The sequence below is a fragment of the Carcharhinus amblyrhynchos genome, chromosome 3 (assembly GCF_965287045.1).
Source record: "Carcharhinus amblyrhynchos chromosome 3, sCarAmb.v2.hapA, whole genome shotgun sequence".
NCBI lineage: Eukaryota > Metazoa > Chordata > Chondrichthyes > Carcharhiniformes > Carcharhinidae > Carcharhinus > Carcharhinus amblyrhynchos.
The window spans coordinates 72,680,154-72,694,698 of record NC_137326.1 but is presented as its reverse complement, the minus strand read 5'-3'; the positions used below and the strand labels follow the sequence as shown (position 1 = coordinate 72,694,698).

General features: G+C 46.0%; 1 protein-coding gene across 4 annotated transcripts in view; it reads right to left on the bottom strand.

The window, feature by feature from the left end:
- Positions 1–14,545, bottom strand: part of gpc5b (glypican 5b) — a 530,906-nt gene that overhangs the window by 161,086 nt on the left and 355,275 nt on the right. For all 4 annotated transcript variants that reach the window (XM_080185282.1, XM_080185279.1, XM_080185280.1 and 1 more), the window contains one exon: positions 6,441–6,603. In XM_080185282.1, coding sequence (XP_080041408.1) covers positions 6,441–6,603 — 163 coding nt within the window. The remainder of the gene's footprint in view (positions 1–6,440; positions 6,604–14,545) is intronic.

Genomic DNA, 14,545 nt, shown 5'->3' with positions numbered 1-14,545 from the left:
CCAAGTAACCTGGACTTGGAACAACTGTTTTGTTCAGGGAAGGCCTTAAAAAACATGTTTGGTCTGCTCTTTTCCCCATTTTCCAGCTTCTAATATTTTTCCCTATTCTTCTGCAATAAATCTTCTGGAGGAATTTTATCACTGGATGGATTTTTTGCCACCTCTCCTTGCCATCTATGGATCCCTGTCAGCATTGCACACTCCAAAGGGATCAAACATGGCAATGATCGCAAAATGCCCAGCTCAAGCTTGCAGCACAGCCCAGAGCCTTAAGGCACTGAGCCACTCTGCCCTAAAGAGTGGGAAACTTCAATTCCAGTTCCTGTTCACCATTTTGTGACAGCTGCTAGAAAGCCTATACATTGAGACAGGACAGAATTGGTGCGACACCCACAACTGAATCACTTGCGCTGACACATCTTCCACTCACATGTGAACAGTAGCCAATTGGGTGAGGTACAACAGGTGGACAGTTCCTCTCATGGATCAGTACACTTCAGTACCATCAGAGTGAGAGGGAAAAGGAATGATTGTAGGAAAATGAATTGAAAATTCGCCCACGGTTGAGTAAAATGCTCTTTAAATGAGAGCGCTCCACTTACAAATACACTCGCAGGGCCGTTGCAAACTACTGCATGGCAGATAAGCAGCCACAGATCTTTAATATGGTTTCCAATTACCACAAGAATGGCACCACAATCTAATCAAGTTAGCCAGGAATAGATTGATTCTGTGCCTTGGCATTTATATTTGATCAAATCTAGGGACTAATTTGTTCACTCATCCACGTATTCCTCTGTCAGCAAAAATTAAGGTGCTCGAGAGAATGAAGGAACTTTTCCATGATGCACTGCTACGCTATCATCCACACTGGCTTGTAGATATGCTTCTGAGACGAAACACATGTAATTGGAGCTTACAATAAAGAGAGGAGCAAGCAGACACACTTTTTACAAACATAGCACAATTGAAACAGTTAACTATCTAAATGTAATTTTCCTTTTAAACAAGCAATACTTACCAGACAAACAATGACTTCTAGTCCAGTGACCTCTCAGGTTTAAAGGTGCTAATTCTTATGCTCAAATGCTTTCATGGCCTCAGCCTCACCATGTGTTACATGACGTGTTACTTACATCATCCCTCCCAGACCCCACCACCAAAATTCCCCATTTCCATAACATCCGCCAGTTCCACCACTTTCTGACATTGTTGCATTCTTCCAATTTTAGCCACGTGCAAATCATTATTTCTTATTTCCCTGTTAGTTGTGTAGTCAGAAGATTCTTGAATCTTCTCCCTGCCTCCCCACCTCTTCCTCCTCCTTCGATCCTTCTCTTCAACCACAATTTTAGTCAATTTTCTAAATCTCCTGAGGTGGTTCATTATCAGATTTCCTCTCAAAAAACGTAGGCCAGAGCTTTCCGGCAGTTCACGCCAAAGGATCTTCTGGCCCTGCCAATGGTTCACCCCCACCGTGGATTTCTCGGTCGCATGAGGTAAAGTTAGTGGGAAACCCCATTGACAGCAGCGGGACCATAAGATCCCCCTGCCGGCCAATATCACGTCACCTCACACTGTAAGAAAGACGTTATAGGGATGCCAGAGAATCCAGCCCATAATATGGTCCTGAGAAGCATCTTGGGATGTTTTATTTTACTAAAGATGCTATATAAATGCCAGTCACGTATGAAAATAGGTGACGCATTCAGTTTGAGGATTGCTTTCAATACAGTGAAAGTCTGCTCTTCTGATCACCTGTAATAGCACTAAATGAGATAAACCTGGAGTATTCTCAACCAAATCTCTGAAGAAAATGAGTAATCAACTGAAGGCAATGTGATCAGATAAGATGCAAAACCAGAATCTTGCAATCGTAATATCCTGCTTGTCTCTGAAGAGACATTCCAGTCACATAGAATCCCTACAGTGCAGAGAGAGGTCATTCAGTCCATCCAGTCTGCACCGACCACAATCCCACCCAGGCCCTACCCACCTATCCCTACATATTTACCCACTAATCCCTCTAGTCTATGCACCTCAGGACACTAAGGGGCAATTTTAGCATGGCCAATCAACCTACCCGCACATCTTTGGACTGTGGGAGGAAACTGGAGCACCCGGAGGAAACCCACGCAGACATGAGGAGAATGTGCAAACTCCACACAGTGACCTAAGCCCGGAATCAAACCTAGGTCCCTGGAGCTGTGAAACAGCAGTGCTAACCACTGTGCTACCATGCTGCCTTGTGCTACATATCCTGACATTTCTAAGATTGCCAGTTTATACCTTCGTAACATCACATGTTTCAGTCTGAGCTCATTTACAGATCAAGTTATTTCTGAACATGACTTTCAGTTGCTCTCCTAGATGGCCACTCACATTCCAACCCCCAAAATAACCAAAACCACCCAGATTTTGGCTGCCCACATTCTAACTCTCAACAAATTCCATTCATCCGAGTGACCCACACTGGCTTCTGATCCAGCAACACAACTTCAAAATTCTCATCTCTACTTTCAAATCCATTGCCTTACCCCATTCCCCATCCCAACAGTCTCCTCCAGCCCAACGACAACTGAGCGCGAGACCCTCTCTCGGTGACGGGGGCCGAGCGCGAGACCCTCTCTCGGCGACGGGGACCGAGCGCGAGACCCTCTCTCGGCGACGGGGACCGAGCGCGAGACCCTCTCTCGGCGACGGGGACCGAGCGCGAGACCCTCTCTCGGCGACGGGGGCCGAGCGCGAGACCCTCTCTCGGCGACGGGGGCCGAGCGCGAGACCCTCTCTCGGCGACGGGGGCCGAGCGCGAGACCCTCTCTCGGCGACGGGGACCGAGCGCGAGACCCTCTCTCGGCGACGGGGACCGAGCGCGAGACCCTCTCTCGGCGACGGGGACCGAGCGCGAGACCCTCTCTCGGCGACGGGGGCCGAGCGCGAGACCCTCTCTCGGCGACGGGGGCCGAGCGCGAGACCCTCTCTCGGCGACGGGGGCCGAGCGCGAGACCCTCTCTCGGCGACGGGGGCCGAGCGCGAGACCCTCTCTCGGCGACGGGGGCCGAGCGCGAGACCCTCTCTCGGCGACGGGGGCCGAGCGCGAGACCCTCTCTCGGCGACGGGGGCCGAGCGCGAGACCCTCTCTCGGCGACGGGGGCCGAGCGCGAGACCCTCTCTCGGCGACGGGGGCCGAGCGCGAGACCCTCTCTCGGCGACGGGGGCCGAGCGCGAGACCCTCTCTCGGCGACGGGGGCCGAGCGCGAGACCCTCTCTCGGCGACGGGGGCCGAGCGCGAGACCCTCTCTCGGCGACGGGGGCCGAGCGCGAGACCCTCTCTCGGCGACGGGGACCGAGCGCGAGACCCTCTCTCGGCGACGGGGGCCGAGCGCGAGACCCTCTCTCGGCGACGGGGGCCGAGCGCGAGACCCTCTCTCGGCGACGGGGGCCGAGCGCGAGACCCTCTCTCGGCGACGGGGGCCGAGCGCGAGACCCTCTCTCGGCGACGGGGGCCGAGCGCGAGACCCTCTCTCGGCGACGGGGGCCGAGCGCGAGACCCTCTCTCGGCGACGGGGGCCGAGCGCGAGACCCTCTCTCGGCGACGGGGACCGAGCGCGAGACCCTCTCTCGGCGACGGGGGCCAAGCGCGAGACCCTCTCTCGGCGACGGGGGCCGAGCGCGAGACCCTCTCTCGGCGACGGGGGCCGAGCGCGAGACCCTCTCTCGGCGACGGGGACTGGGTGGGAGGTTGAGTCTGTGATGGGGCCTGAGTGCGAGATTGTCTCTGTGGTGGGGTCAGAGTGTTGGATTCACTCAGCCAGGGGTCTGATTGTGCCTATTAGGCTCAGCTGGTGTCCTGTGTGGGCTGGGTAACAACGAATTGATCAAAACTGATATTGGTTGGGTTTGGGGGGGCAAATGAAAGGCTTGGGAACTGTTGTGTATGAGTGTGAGTTCTTGAATACTCTCCGTGTTCCAACGAGAGGATGCTTTTGCTGATGGATGTCCTCACTCACAGAATAAAGGCTGCAGACCACTGAAGGACAGGGTTGTCACGGCTATTGCTGGTGACTCCCTCTTGAATAGTCCTAAATAACTGCTCTGATGGTGCAAGGTTCTGTGACGTGTCTGCAAACACAGACCAAATTCGATGAGGGTTCTCAAGCTTGTCCTGAACCAGGCTCCAATGACCCTACTTAGGACAGTACCAGAGAACACAACATGCCAGGACATGTTGTACCTTGAGCTCACTGTCCTCTGCTGGAACAGCACTAATCCAGAATCAGAACATTGATTCTCTTCATGAAGCAGTTGTCACTGCTGAGATTCCCTCCGCAAAGGGAGTCTGCGTTTATTTAGGGTGCTGGAGTTACAATCTGCCTGGTAGGCTCTGAAACAAACAAGTCATAAACCAGTTTTTATTCTCAACTTCCAGATTGCTCAAACATTTTGCTTGCACGTGTCTTACGGACAGGGAGTTCAAGGGAAATCGATTCGAATAGCTTTCAATCATCTGAACAAACAGAGTGTCGTATTTAAGCAACTCTGAGACAGGCTGAGAGGTGTTGTGCTTGTGAGCTGCAGTCGTTCATTTGTAGGTCAGGGAGGGGTCACTCTTTGAGTGTGTCCTGGTGTCGGGGAAGAGTGCCCACTATTGTTGAGTGTGAGTGCCTACAGAACGATGATGGGTCTCACTGAATTTAACCTTTTACTCCAACAAATGGGAATGGTGGGTGAACCGGAATCTTGAACATCGTCTTCGCCACATTCCATTCCCTTTAATGCGACAGCCAAAACAATTCAACAGTAAATTACCTGACTTATCAGTAGTAAACTCATGTCAGGGTTTGTAAAGGTGATGGCTTTAGTTACATTGTTATATCAATGCCAAATCAATTCTTTACTCTGATTTAAATTCCACTTATACTTCTATTGTGTTCTTTGGCTCTGACACAAAGCGACATTGTTCAAAATGTGTCACTTCACTTCACAAAGATTGATGTGCTCATTCCAATTAACAGAAGGAGCAAAATCAAACGTGGGCGGCTGCCTAAACCTTGTCTCATTTTTCTGGCCCAAGGTGAGAGGGTCTTTGTGAAGCACATGTCCTCCTGGTCTTGTAGTCACAAAGTTCATCAACAATTGAATGGCTGTTCCACAAGGGGTTGGAGCTCCATTTTCCAGCCTTACTACTCACTAGGTCTTGAAGCTTCAGAGTTTATAGTGTTTCCAAGCTGGGCCCAGAGTTCATGGCTCAGCCCTTTCTGTGGGCTCACAGTTCATCCCCTGCTGGGACAGCAATTCCTGGACTCACTAACAGACCCTAGTCCCTGCCCCCGCCCCCTGCCGCGACTCTGGTCCCTGCCCCCTGCCGCGATCTAGGTCCCTGAACCCTCCCCCTGCCGGGACCGTGGTCTCTGTCTCTCCTGTGATTAAGTTAGGTCTCTGATCACGACCCTCCTTTTGGGGCTGAAGACAAATCTCATCATAGTTTGAAGAATGAAATGTAAAGGTAGGAAAGCCCCATCTCTCCCCCTCCGAGAATCTCCTCAGTCCTGGCTTTCTCTGGAGGGCAGGTTGGAGCCACGAACGATGAAAAGTAGGTAAAATACCACAGATGCTTTAAATCCAAAATCAAAATAGGAAATGCTGCAAATGTCCTGATGTCTGGTCATTGGCCTTAAACATTAACTTTTTATCTCTCCATTGATGCTCCATAGACCCATGGAATATTTCTAGCATTTGCTGAAGTCATACCGAGAGTGATGGCATGCAAATTCAAACCAATAATTTGCCAGCCATGTGCCACCATGATGTGCACATACCAACCATCCACTTAAAGTGATATTGGGGGAAAAAGACAATTTGTCAACTGTTTGCAAGCCTTTATAACACTGCTAAATGTCAAGTCAAAAGCGTACTGCCAATAGTCACAGTCTGATGCAGAACATCTCCCAAGTTGGATGGCTGTAATAAATTTAATAGTAAGTTATCAGCTGCCTTTCAACTTGAGTACCAAATGTGATATACTGGATTATTTGTTCATCTTATCCAGCTGGTTCATACAGCCTGCATCTGGACATTAAGACACAAACATTGAACAAAGCCACAAGTGATTGCCTGACAGCTTTGGAGTGTCAGCTTCCCTCAGTCTTGCCCTTACCTGCTCCTAGCTTCAAATACTGCTGTAAACATTCATTGACTAATGTTAAGAATATGAAATATCCTCCAGAGTTTCAGACCCCAGGGAAACTAACTATTCTATACTGGATCCATTGTATTAATATGAAATGTGAGAGACTTCCCATTCTAATACTGCATGTTTGACATTCAGCAATTCTGTACATCTCAGGTTAACCCTAAAGATGGTATTTCAATTATATTCTCACTGGATGTACTGGGGACCACCTATCGGTGAGACAGCCCACGTAAAAGATATCACTTACTTGTCTTCTTCTTACGACCCACTTCTCCGCTTCCAGATCCTGTGCAACCATCTTCATCGTCACAATCTCCACTTGACTCTGTGTCTTCATTCTTGCCATCACCACTGCCAGCTTCTCTCGAGGGCCACTGCTCTAACTGCTTACTTCTTTTGCCATGCACCATCTGAGATGAAACAAGGGTAACTGTGAGGAGGAGGACCATATCTATAAGGGCTTAGAATTATTCATTGCTAGACTTCCACTCTTGACCCTCTTTGCAGGACACACACTACTCTCCTTTATTGTTTGGAAGTATTAGTACCCAGAATGGTATTAGTTCAGCCACTAATGGCTTTGTGGCTGACATCCCATCTCCTACTCTTTATAAACTTGAGCTGTCCATATCTTCAAGAACATAAAGTCCCATTTCACCCATCACCCCTTACTGTCTTCCTATCTACCAAAACCTTGATTTTAAAATTCAAACCCTTCTATTGCCTTATCTCTCCTACCTGTGTATAGTAGTAGAACCCTTGGATAACTTACTTTTCCAATTCTAGCCTCTTATGCATCCTTCACTGTCAGTACACAATGAATGACAGCTGTGCAGTTGTGTTGTCAAACATCTAGGTTTTAAACTCCAGAATACCCTCCCAAAACTTCCCTGCCTCTTCACACCACTCTCAGAGTCCCTTACACTTTCCGACTGTTATATCTTTAAGTAGTTGCATCATTGCTTTAACAGCTAGTCACATGATGATGTCATTGGGAAGTTTCACAGGCTCCTGTTATGTCTAATTTTATACCCTGTGCCAGCAACTGCTCTGACAGTAAATCTGTTGTTATTTTCAATCTATGGATGGGATTTTCTGGCCATGCTTGTCCCAAGGCTGAAAATTCCCGTCCGAGATCAACGGACCTTTGCATGGTTCACTCCTGCCCACTACGATTCCTGTGTTAGGCCAGGCAGGACGTGAAAGTTCCACCCTGTGCGTGCAAAATACATTTCTTTCTTCCTGTTAAAACCCACAGTGGACAAACAGTGGAGTTGGTTCTCCATGTGATCCATGGAAATTTTCGAGCTCTATTTGGGACATCATGGCTGAAGATGATAAAACTTAACTGGAGTGTTGTCAACAGACTGATTGATGCCCGAACAGATCTACAGTACCTTCGGGATAAATAAAAGAGTGTATTCGAGGAGACACTTGATTTAATGAACAGTTCAATAAAACTCAAGGTAAAGCCTAATGGTCAACCAAAAATCTCAAAGCAAGAGCGGTGTCATATGCAATTTGTCCCAAGGTCAAAGAAGAATTCGTATGTCTTGTTAGCATTAGTATGTTAGAGCCAGTTACAATCAGTGATTAGGTCAATCCCATCATATCCAAGATGAAATGAGATGATTGAGTTCAGATTTGTGCTGATTTGAACACAATCATAAATCCAGTGTTGTTTGCTGATAAGTACCTCCTTCTTTAATTGAAGATTTTTTTGCTGGGTCATTAGGTGGGCAGAAATTCCACAGGGTTGATCTATCACAAGCATATTTACATACGAATGTGATCGCTGAATCTCAACTATTGCTTACCATCATTTCTTGTAAAGGTCTTTTTCATTATAAAAGATTACCTCTTGGAATAGCATCCACAGCAGCCCTATCCCAAAGACCAATGGATCAGATTTTCCTCTGGTGTACATTGTTACTTGGATAATATTCCAAGCACAGGGTCCAGCGAACAGGGGCACTTGAGTAATTTAGAAGCAACATTAGAATGTTTTCAAGCACCTTGTCTGCATAACAGGAAAGAAAAGTGTGACTATTTCCAGCCGTCAGTCCTGTAATTGGGTCACATTGATAATAAAAGGCCTATATAAGCACCTAAAAAGATGATGCTATTGTAGAAGCACCAGGTCTGATGAATATAAGACAATTAAAGTCCTTTCTAGGATTAGTAAATTATTATGGCAGATTTGTCCCTAACTTAGCCACATTATTGAAGACTTTGTCAGAACTGATGAAAGGTCAATGATCTAAAATGTTGTTTCCCCCTCCACAAATGCTGCCAGACTGGTTGAGCATTTTCAGCTTTTTTTTTAATCGTTAATAAAGAAGCCCATTTAACACAGAAAAAATCCACTAATGGAGTTTATATTAAATGGAACAAACAATATAAAAAAAAACTAAGACTGCTAGAGTGACTGCAAATATGACTATATGAAGGTAGTGGGTGGCTTCCTCAAGTCCACAATTGCTTTATTTATTACTGTTCTCTGCCTTTTTCTGTCTTTATTGTCTTTCTTCATTCCCCCCCCACTCTTTCCCCCTACTTTAGCCACCTTGCCTTATCTTTTCTTCCCTTTTGCTTCTCCTTTTCAAAGTTTTACCTCTGTCCCACCCATTTCTTCCCCTCCCGCAACATCTTCATCTGTCACAGCCTTTCATTTTAGCTTCTCTGCCGCTTGGCCATTCACACCCTATATTCTCTATGTGGAGTGTCATTAACAGTCTTCTGTTGTTTGAGGGGGGGGGTGGGTTGGGTGGGTAAATGTAGTGAGCCATGCAAAAGTCCATCAACTTCGGCAAAACTGTAAAATTCCAGCACAAGTGTTTGACTTCATATTCAAACTTATTCTGAACAAATGGAGGCAGGACTGGAAACATTATCTAGCATAAAATGAATGATCCCAACGATTGGTAGCCCAGAAGGCTTCCAGCTGAGGCCATGGCATGAGAATGGCAATAGCCGAGGATGGAGGAAAACCGTAGCTGGTGTCTTTGTCCAGCCTCGGGTGCTGAAGATTGACTGTCAGACTAGTCCAAGTCTCCAAGATCCCCTTTGAAGCCAATGCCACCCTGAATACATAGTGCCCCTTCACAGGTCTGGCATTATCAGCACAGGTCTAGACAAAAAGAAATGCATTTGAGAGATTAAAAAAGCATCCGTATAAAGGGAATTGATATTATTTATTCACTCATTTTTCAGTGGACCGAGGGAGGGATCACAGAACAGAGGGGATTCTCTTGCTTGTTTCTCTTTTAAGTTACAAAAACAACTCTGAAACACACATAGACAATTGACAAAAGCTTAACAGAGGCAAGATTCAAAGACAGAAAAAAGTTCAGACAAAGCTAGTCAATCATTAGGGCTTCATTCAACTGCATAGCACATCATCTCAACCAACTCGTAAGCACATATTGTCTACATTGGGTGAGATTTTAATTCATTCAAATTTCATCCACTAGCACAGAATAAAAATCGGGCCACAGTTTTAATTCTCGTGCATCCATTATTTTGTGTATAAACCACTCAAACTTCTTGGATAGATTCCAATCTGTAATGCATTCACCCACATCTTTCATTCTATATTTAAACCCCTTGGTTAGATCCAGCCCTTTAACACATTCCCAGGAAGGTTTTATTCGCCATTTAAACTCCTTGATTAGATTTCAGCCCATTGCACACTTCCAGGAATCTTTTATTCAATATTTAAACTTTATGGTTAGATTCCAGCCCATGACGTGCTCCCAGTAATCTTTATTCAAATATTTAAACTCCTTAAATTCCTGCCCATAACATACGAACAACAGTAAAGGGCTGTTCAGTCCCTTGAGTTTGTGCCACCATTCAATAAGATCATGGCTGATCTAATAGTAACCTCAAATCTATCCCTGATAACCTTTCAGCCCCCTTGCTCACCCAGAATCTATCCACCTCTACCTTAAAAATGTACTGCCTTTTCAGGAAAAGAGTTCTAAAGACTCACCACCCTTGAGAAAATGCCTTCCCCTGAATGCTTTGATCTATATTTAAACCTCCCAGTTAGATGACAGCCTGTAAAAACACCCAAATATCCATTATTCTAAATTTAAATCAGCTGGGCCCCTCGGTTTGATTCTCTTGCACTCCTAAGTGTCCAACATTATACAAATCAACCAAGTTCTTAAATTAGATTACATGCTGCAACTCATTCACCAGTGTTGATTTTTGTATCCATGAACCACATGTATAGAATCCTTTTGTTAGGATTCCAGTTTTTAACTCATGCCAAAGTTCCCATTATTTTACAAATAAAACTACCTGCCCCATGGAGTAACATGGGGCTAGAAGAGAGACAATGCACAACAGGAGAACATAGGATGTGAAATGGACTGTAACTCTAGACCCTATATAAAAGCTAAGTGCAATTCAGATGGGGGTCAGTTTAGCTCAGTTGGCTGGGCAGCTGGTTTGTGATGCAGAATGATGCCAACACTGCAATAGTTCAATTCCCATACTGGCTGAGGTTATTTATGAAGCCCCACCTTCTCAACATTGTCCCCTGTGTGAGGTGTAATGATCCTCAGGTTAAATCACCACCAATCAGTCCCTTTGAAGGGAGCCTATGGTCATCTGGGACGATGGCAACTCTAGTTTTTACACATAATGTTTTTGGGAGTTATGATGTGAAAGATCCAGCGCAAAGCTTGAATCCCTGTGAATAGATCAGAAGCTGCTTGAAGAGTGCAGAGAGTGACTAAGTCAAGGTGAGTTTTCCAAATGTCGCTGGATTCCGGGGAAGTGCCGGAAGATTGGAAAGCGGCTAATGTTACGCCGTTGTTTGAGAAGGGTGGCAGGCAAAAGGCGGGGAATTATAGGCCGGTTAGTTTAACGTCTGTTGTAGGAAAAATGTTAGAATGCGTGATCAAGGAGAAAATAGCGAGGCATCTTGAGGAGAATTGTTTGGTAGAGCGGACGCAGCACGGTTTCGTTAAGGGGAAGCCGTGTCTGATGAATTTATTGGAGTTCTATGAGGATGTGTCTCGGGCGGTGGATCGAGGAGAGCCGGTGGATGTGGTGTTTCTTGATTTTCAGAAGGCGTTTGACAAGGTGCCTCACAAGAGGTTATTACAGAAGGTCAGGGGGCATGGAGTTGGGGGTAGGGTGTTAGCGTGGATAGAGGATTGGCTGTCAAATAGGAGGCAGAGAGTGGGGGTCAATGGGTGCTATTCGGATTGGCGGTTGGTGAATAGTGGAGTGCCCCAGGGGTCGGTGCTGGGGCCTCAGCTATTTACCATTTATATAGATGATCTGGAGGAGGGAACCGAGTGTATGGTGTCGAAATTTGCTGATGACACCAAGACTGGTGGAACGGCAAATTGTGCGGAGGGTGTGGAGAGTCTGCAGAAGGATCTAGATAGGCTGGGTGAATGGGCCAGGAACTGGCAAATGGAATTTAATGTTGGCAAATGTGAGGTGGTCCACTTTGGTAGGAATAATGGTAGGAAGGACTATTACTTACTTGGCGAAAAACTGCAGCATGCGACGGTGCAGAGGGACCTCGGGGTCCTTGTGCATGAGTCGCAAAAACCCAGCCTGCAGGTGCAGCGGGTGGTCAGGAAGGCGAATGGGATGCTGGCCTTCATAGCGAGGGGGGTTGAATATAAAAGTAGGGAGGTCTTGCTGCAGCTGTATAGGGCACTGGTGAGGCCGCAGCTGGAGTACTGTGTGCAGTTTTGGTCGCCGCACTTACGCAAGGATACTTTGGCCTTGGAGGGAGTGCAGAGGAGGTTTACTAGGCTGATACCGGAGTTGAGGGGGTTGGACTATGAAGAGAGACTAAATAGACTGGGCTTGTACTCATTAGAGTTTAGAAGAATGAGGGGAGATCTCATTGAGACATAAAAGATGTTGAATGGGATGGATAGGATAGAGGTGGAGAGGCTCTTCCCACTCAGAAAGGACAGTAGGACTGGAGGGCACAGCCTCAAGATAAAGGGGGGGTGGTTTAGAACAGAGTTGAGGAGGAACTTCTTCACTCAAAGGGTGGTGAATCTCTGGAATTCTCTGCCTGTTGAAGTGGTGGAAGCTGCCTTGCTCAATATTTTTAAGACGCGGGTTGATAGGTTTTTGATAAGCAAGGGGATTAAGGGTTATGGGGAGAGGGCGGGAATGTGGAACTGAGCCACGACAGATCAGCCATGATCTTATTGAATGGCGGGGCAGGCTCGAGGGGCTAGATGGCCTACTCCTGCTCCTATTTCTTATGTTCTTATGTTCTTATGAGTGGAGACACTGGGTTGGCTATCCCAGGGCTTGGCACTCAGACTCTGATTCTTTCCCATTGAAACAAATGATTAAGAATCAGGTTTGAAGTGGGTGGAAGTCATGATCAAACTGTACAGTACTTTGGTCAGGCTGCACTCCGAACGTTGCAGAGACACACCAAGCATTGAAGCAGCGACGGGAAGCTTCTCGAGCTGATCCTTGGGGGTTTGAGTTATAAGGAATGTCTCAAGCTTTTTACCCTTGAATGGGGGCATCTTAACAGATACAGGTGCACAAAATAGTAAAAGGTGTTTAAATGCAGAATAGTACCTTAAGCTAAACAATGGAAGTGGGACAAGAGGTTTAAACTAGTAAAAGATAAATTTAAGGCTGATATTGGAGGCGCTGTATGGAAAGAGTGGCCAAAATGTGGAATGGATAGCCTTATTAGATGGTGCAGGTGGAATCTCTGGATCAATTTAAGATGCAACAATGCTGGGGGTGGAGACAGCTGGGAATGTCAGACATTTCTGGGTGGATGAACAAAAATGGGCAGTTATAACGATTATGCAATCCTGGAAATGCATCTCTGCTTTATCAAAACTTCCCAGCCTTTTGAGCATGCTCAGTGTGCACTGCAAGAGAGCATGCTCAGTGTGCACATGAAGTGCATGATGTGGGAGTACAACAGTGAATACCACTGAATACAACATGAAGTACCACAGTTCCTCTCTTTGTGAGGTGTGTTAATTGGGGGTGGGAGGAGGTAATGGTGTAGTAGTACTATCATTGGATTAATAATCCAGGCAGCCAGAGAAATGTGGAAATGCAGGTTCAAATCCCACCATGGGAGATGATGAATTTTGAATTCAGTAACATTCTGGAATTAAAAGTCTAAGGATGACCATGAAACCATTATCAGTGATTATCATAGAAACCCATCTGGTTCACTAGTGTCCTTTCGGGAAGGAAATCTGCCTTCTGGCCTCCATGTGACTCCAGATCCACAGCAACGTGGTTGACTCTCAGCTTCCCTTTGAAAAGGCCTAGCAAGCCAAGGCAATTAGAGATGGGCAACTGAGATGAAACCATGATCACCTGGCAGGGGTGCACTTCTCCGTCAAGTGCTAGATCAAGCCCAAGATGGGGTGCAATGTTTTTTCTGGTCAGCTTGGAACTTGTATGTCTCTCTTGTGGGGATCATGAATTGGATTGAATTTATTTCTGAAGTGAGTGAGGGGATGGATTTGGGTCTGCCTGGATCCACACTGTGCGTTGGCTTTGTAACTTTAAGAATGGAATAAAAAAATTTTTAAATCCCATGAAAGAAAAGAAACTAAATCCCATTAATGCTCCAAATGTCATAAACTTTGGGGTGGTTTTAGGTAATCAGAACTTGCCATATCTCTGTTTTGGCCCCACAACTCTCCACAATATCGGCACTCCTGTAATTCTGGCCTCGAGTAACTGCACTGTGGTTGCAGCTTCTGTTACCTAAGCTTTGAAATACCTCTATTAACTTTCCTGTCTCAACACCTCAGCTTCCTCCTTTAACGTACTCCTTAAAACCTATTCCAAACTGCCTCTTAACATGGCTTGGTGTTATATTTTTGTTTTATAATGCTGCAGTGAAGTGTTTTGTGATATTGTATTACATTAAAGGTGCTCTATAAATGTTAATTCTTGTTGAGTGTACTTAGATGGAAATGAATGCTCTCCACAGTACACTATCTCTACATATCACTCTTTTGAATGTGGAACTGAAATATTCTGACTGAAGCCTGTTTTACAAAGCAATTCATTTTCTTGCAGCATGCCTACCCTGTGGCTGTTTTGTTTCTGATAAGTGTTGAAACCAATCAATCAGTCAATAGATTATTGGGTGGAGAGAAAAGAAAGTTTCAAAAGCAGGAAAGATTAAAGAGCAAAGTGCAAAAAAAATGAAATCCTTTGGTTTGGATTGAAAGTACCCCTTTTTAGTTAAAGTAACTAATTATAAGGGGTAGGAAACTGTCATCGCTCAGGAAAAGTTTATTTTTTTTCCCTCAAATAACATCTGTGGGAATGTTCCTGGAACATGACAATTTTGGTGCTAGC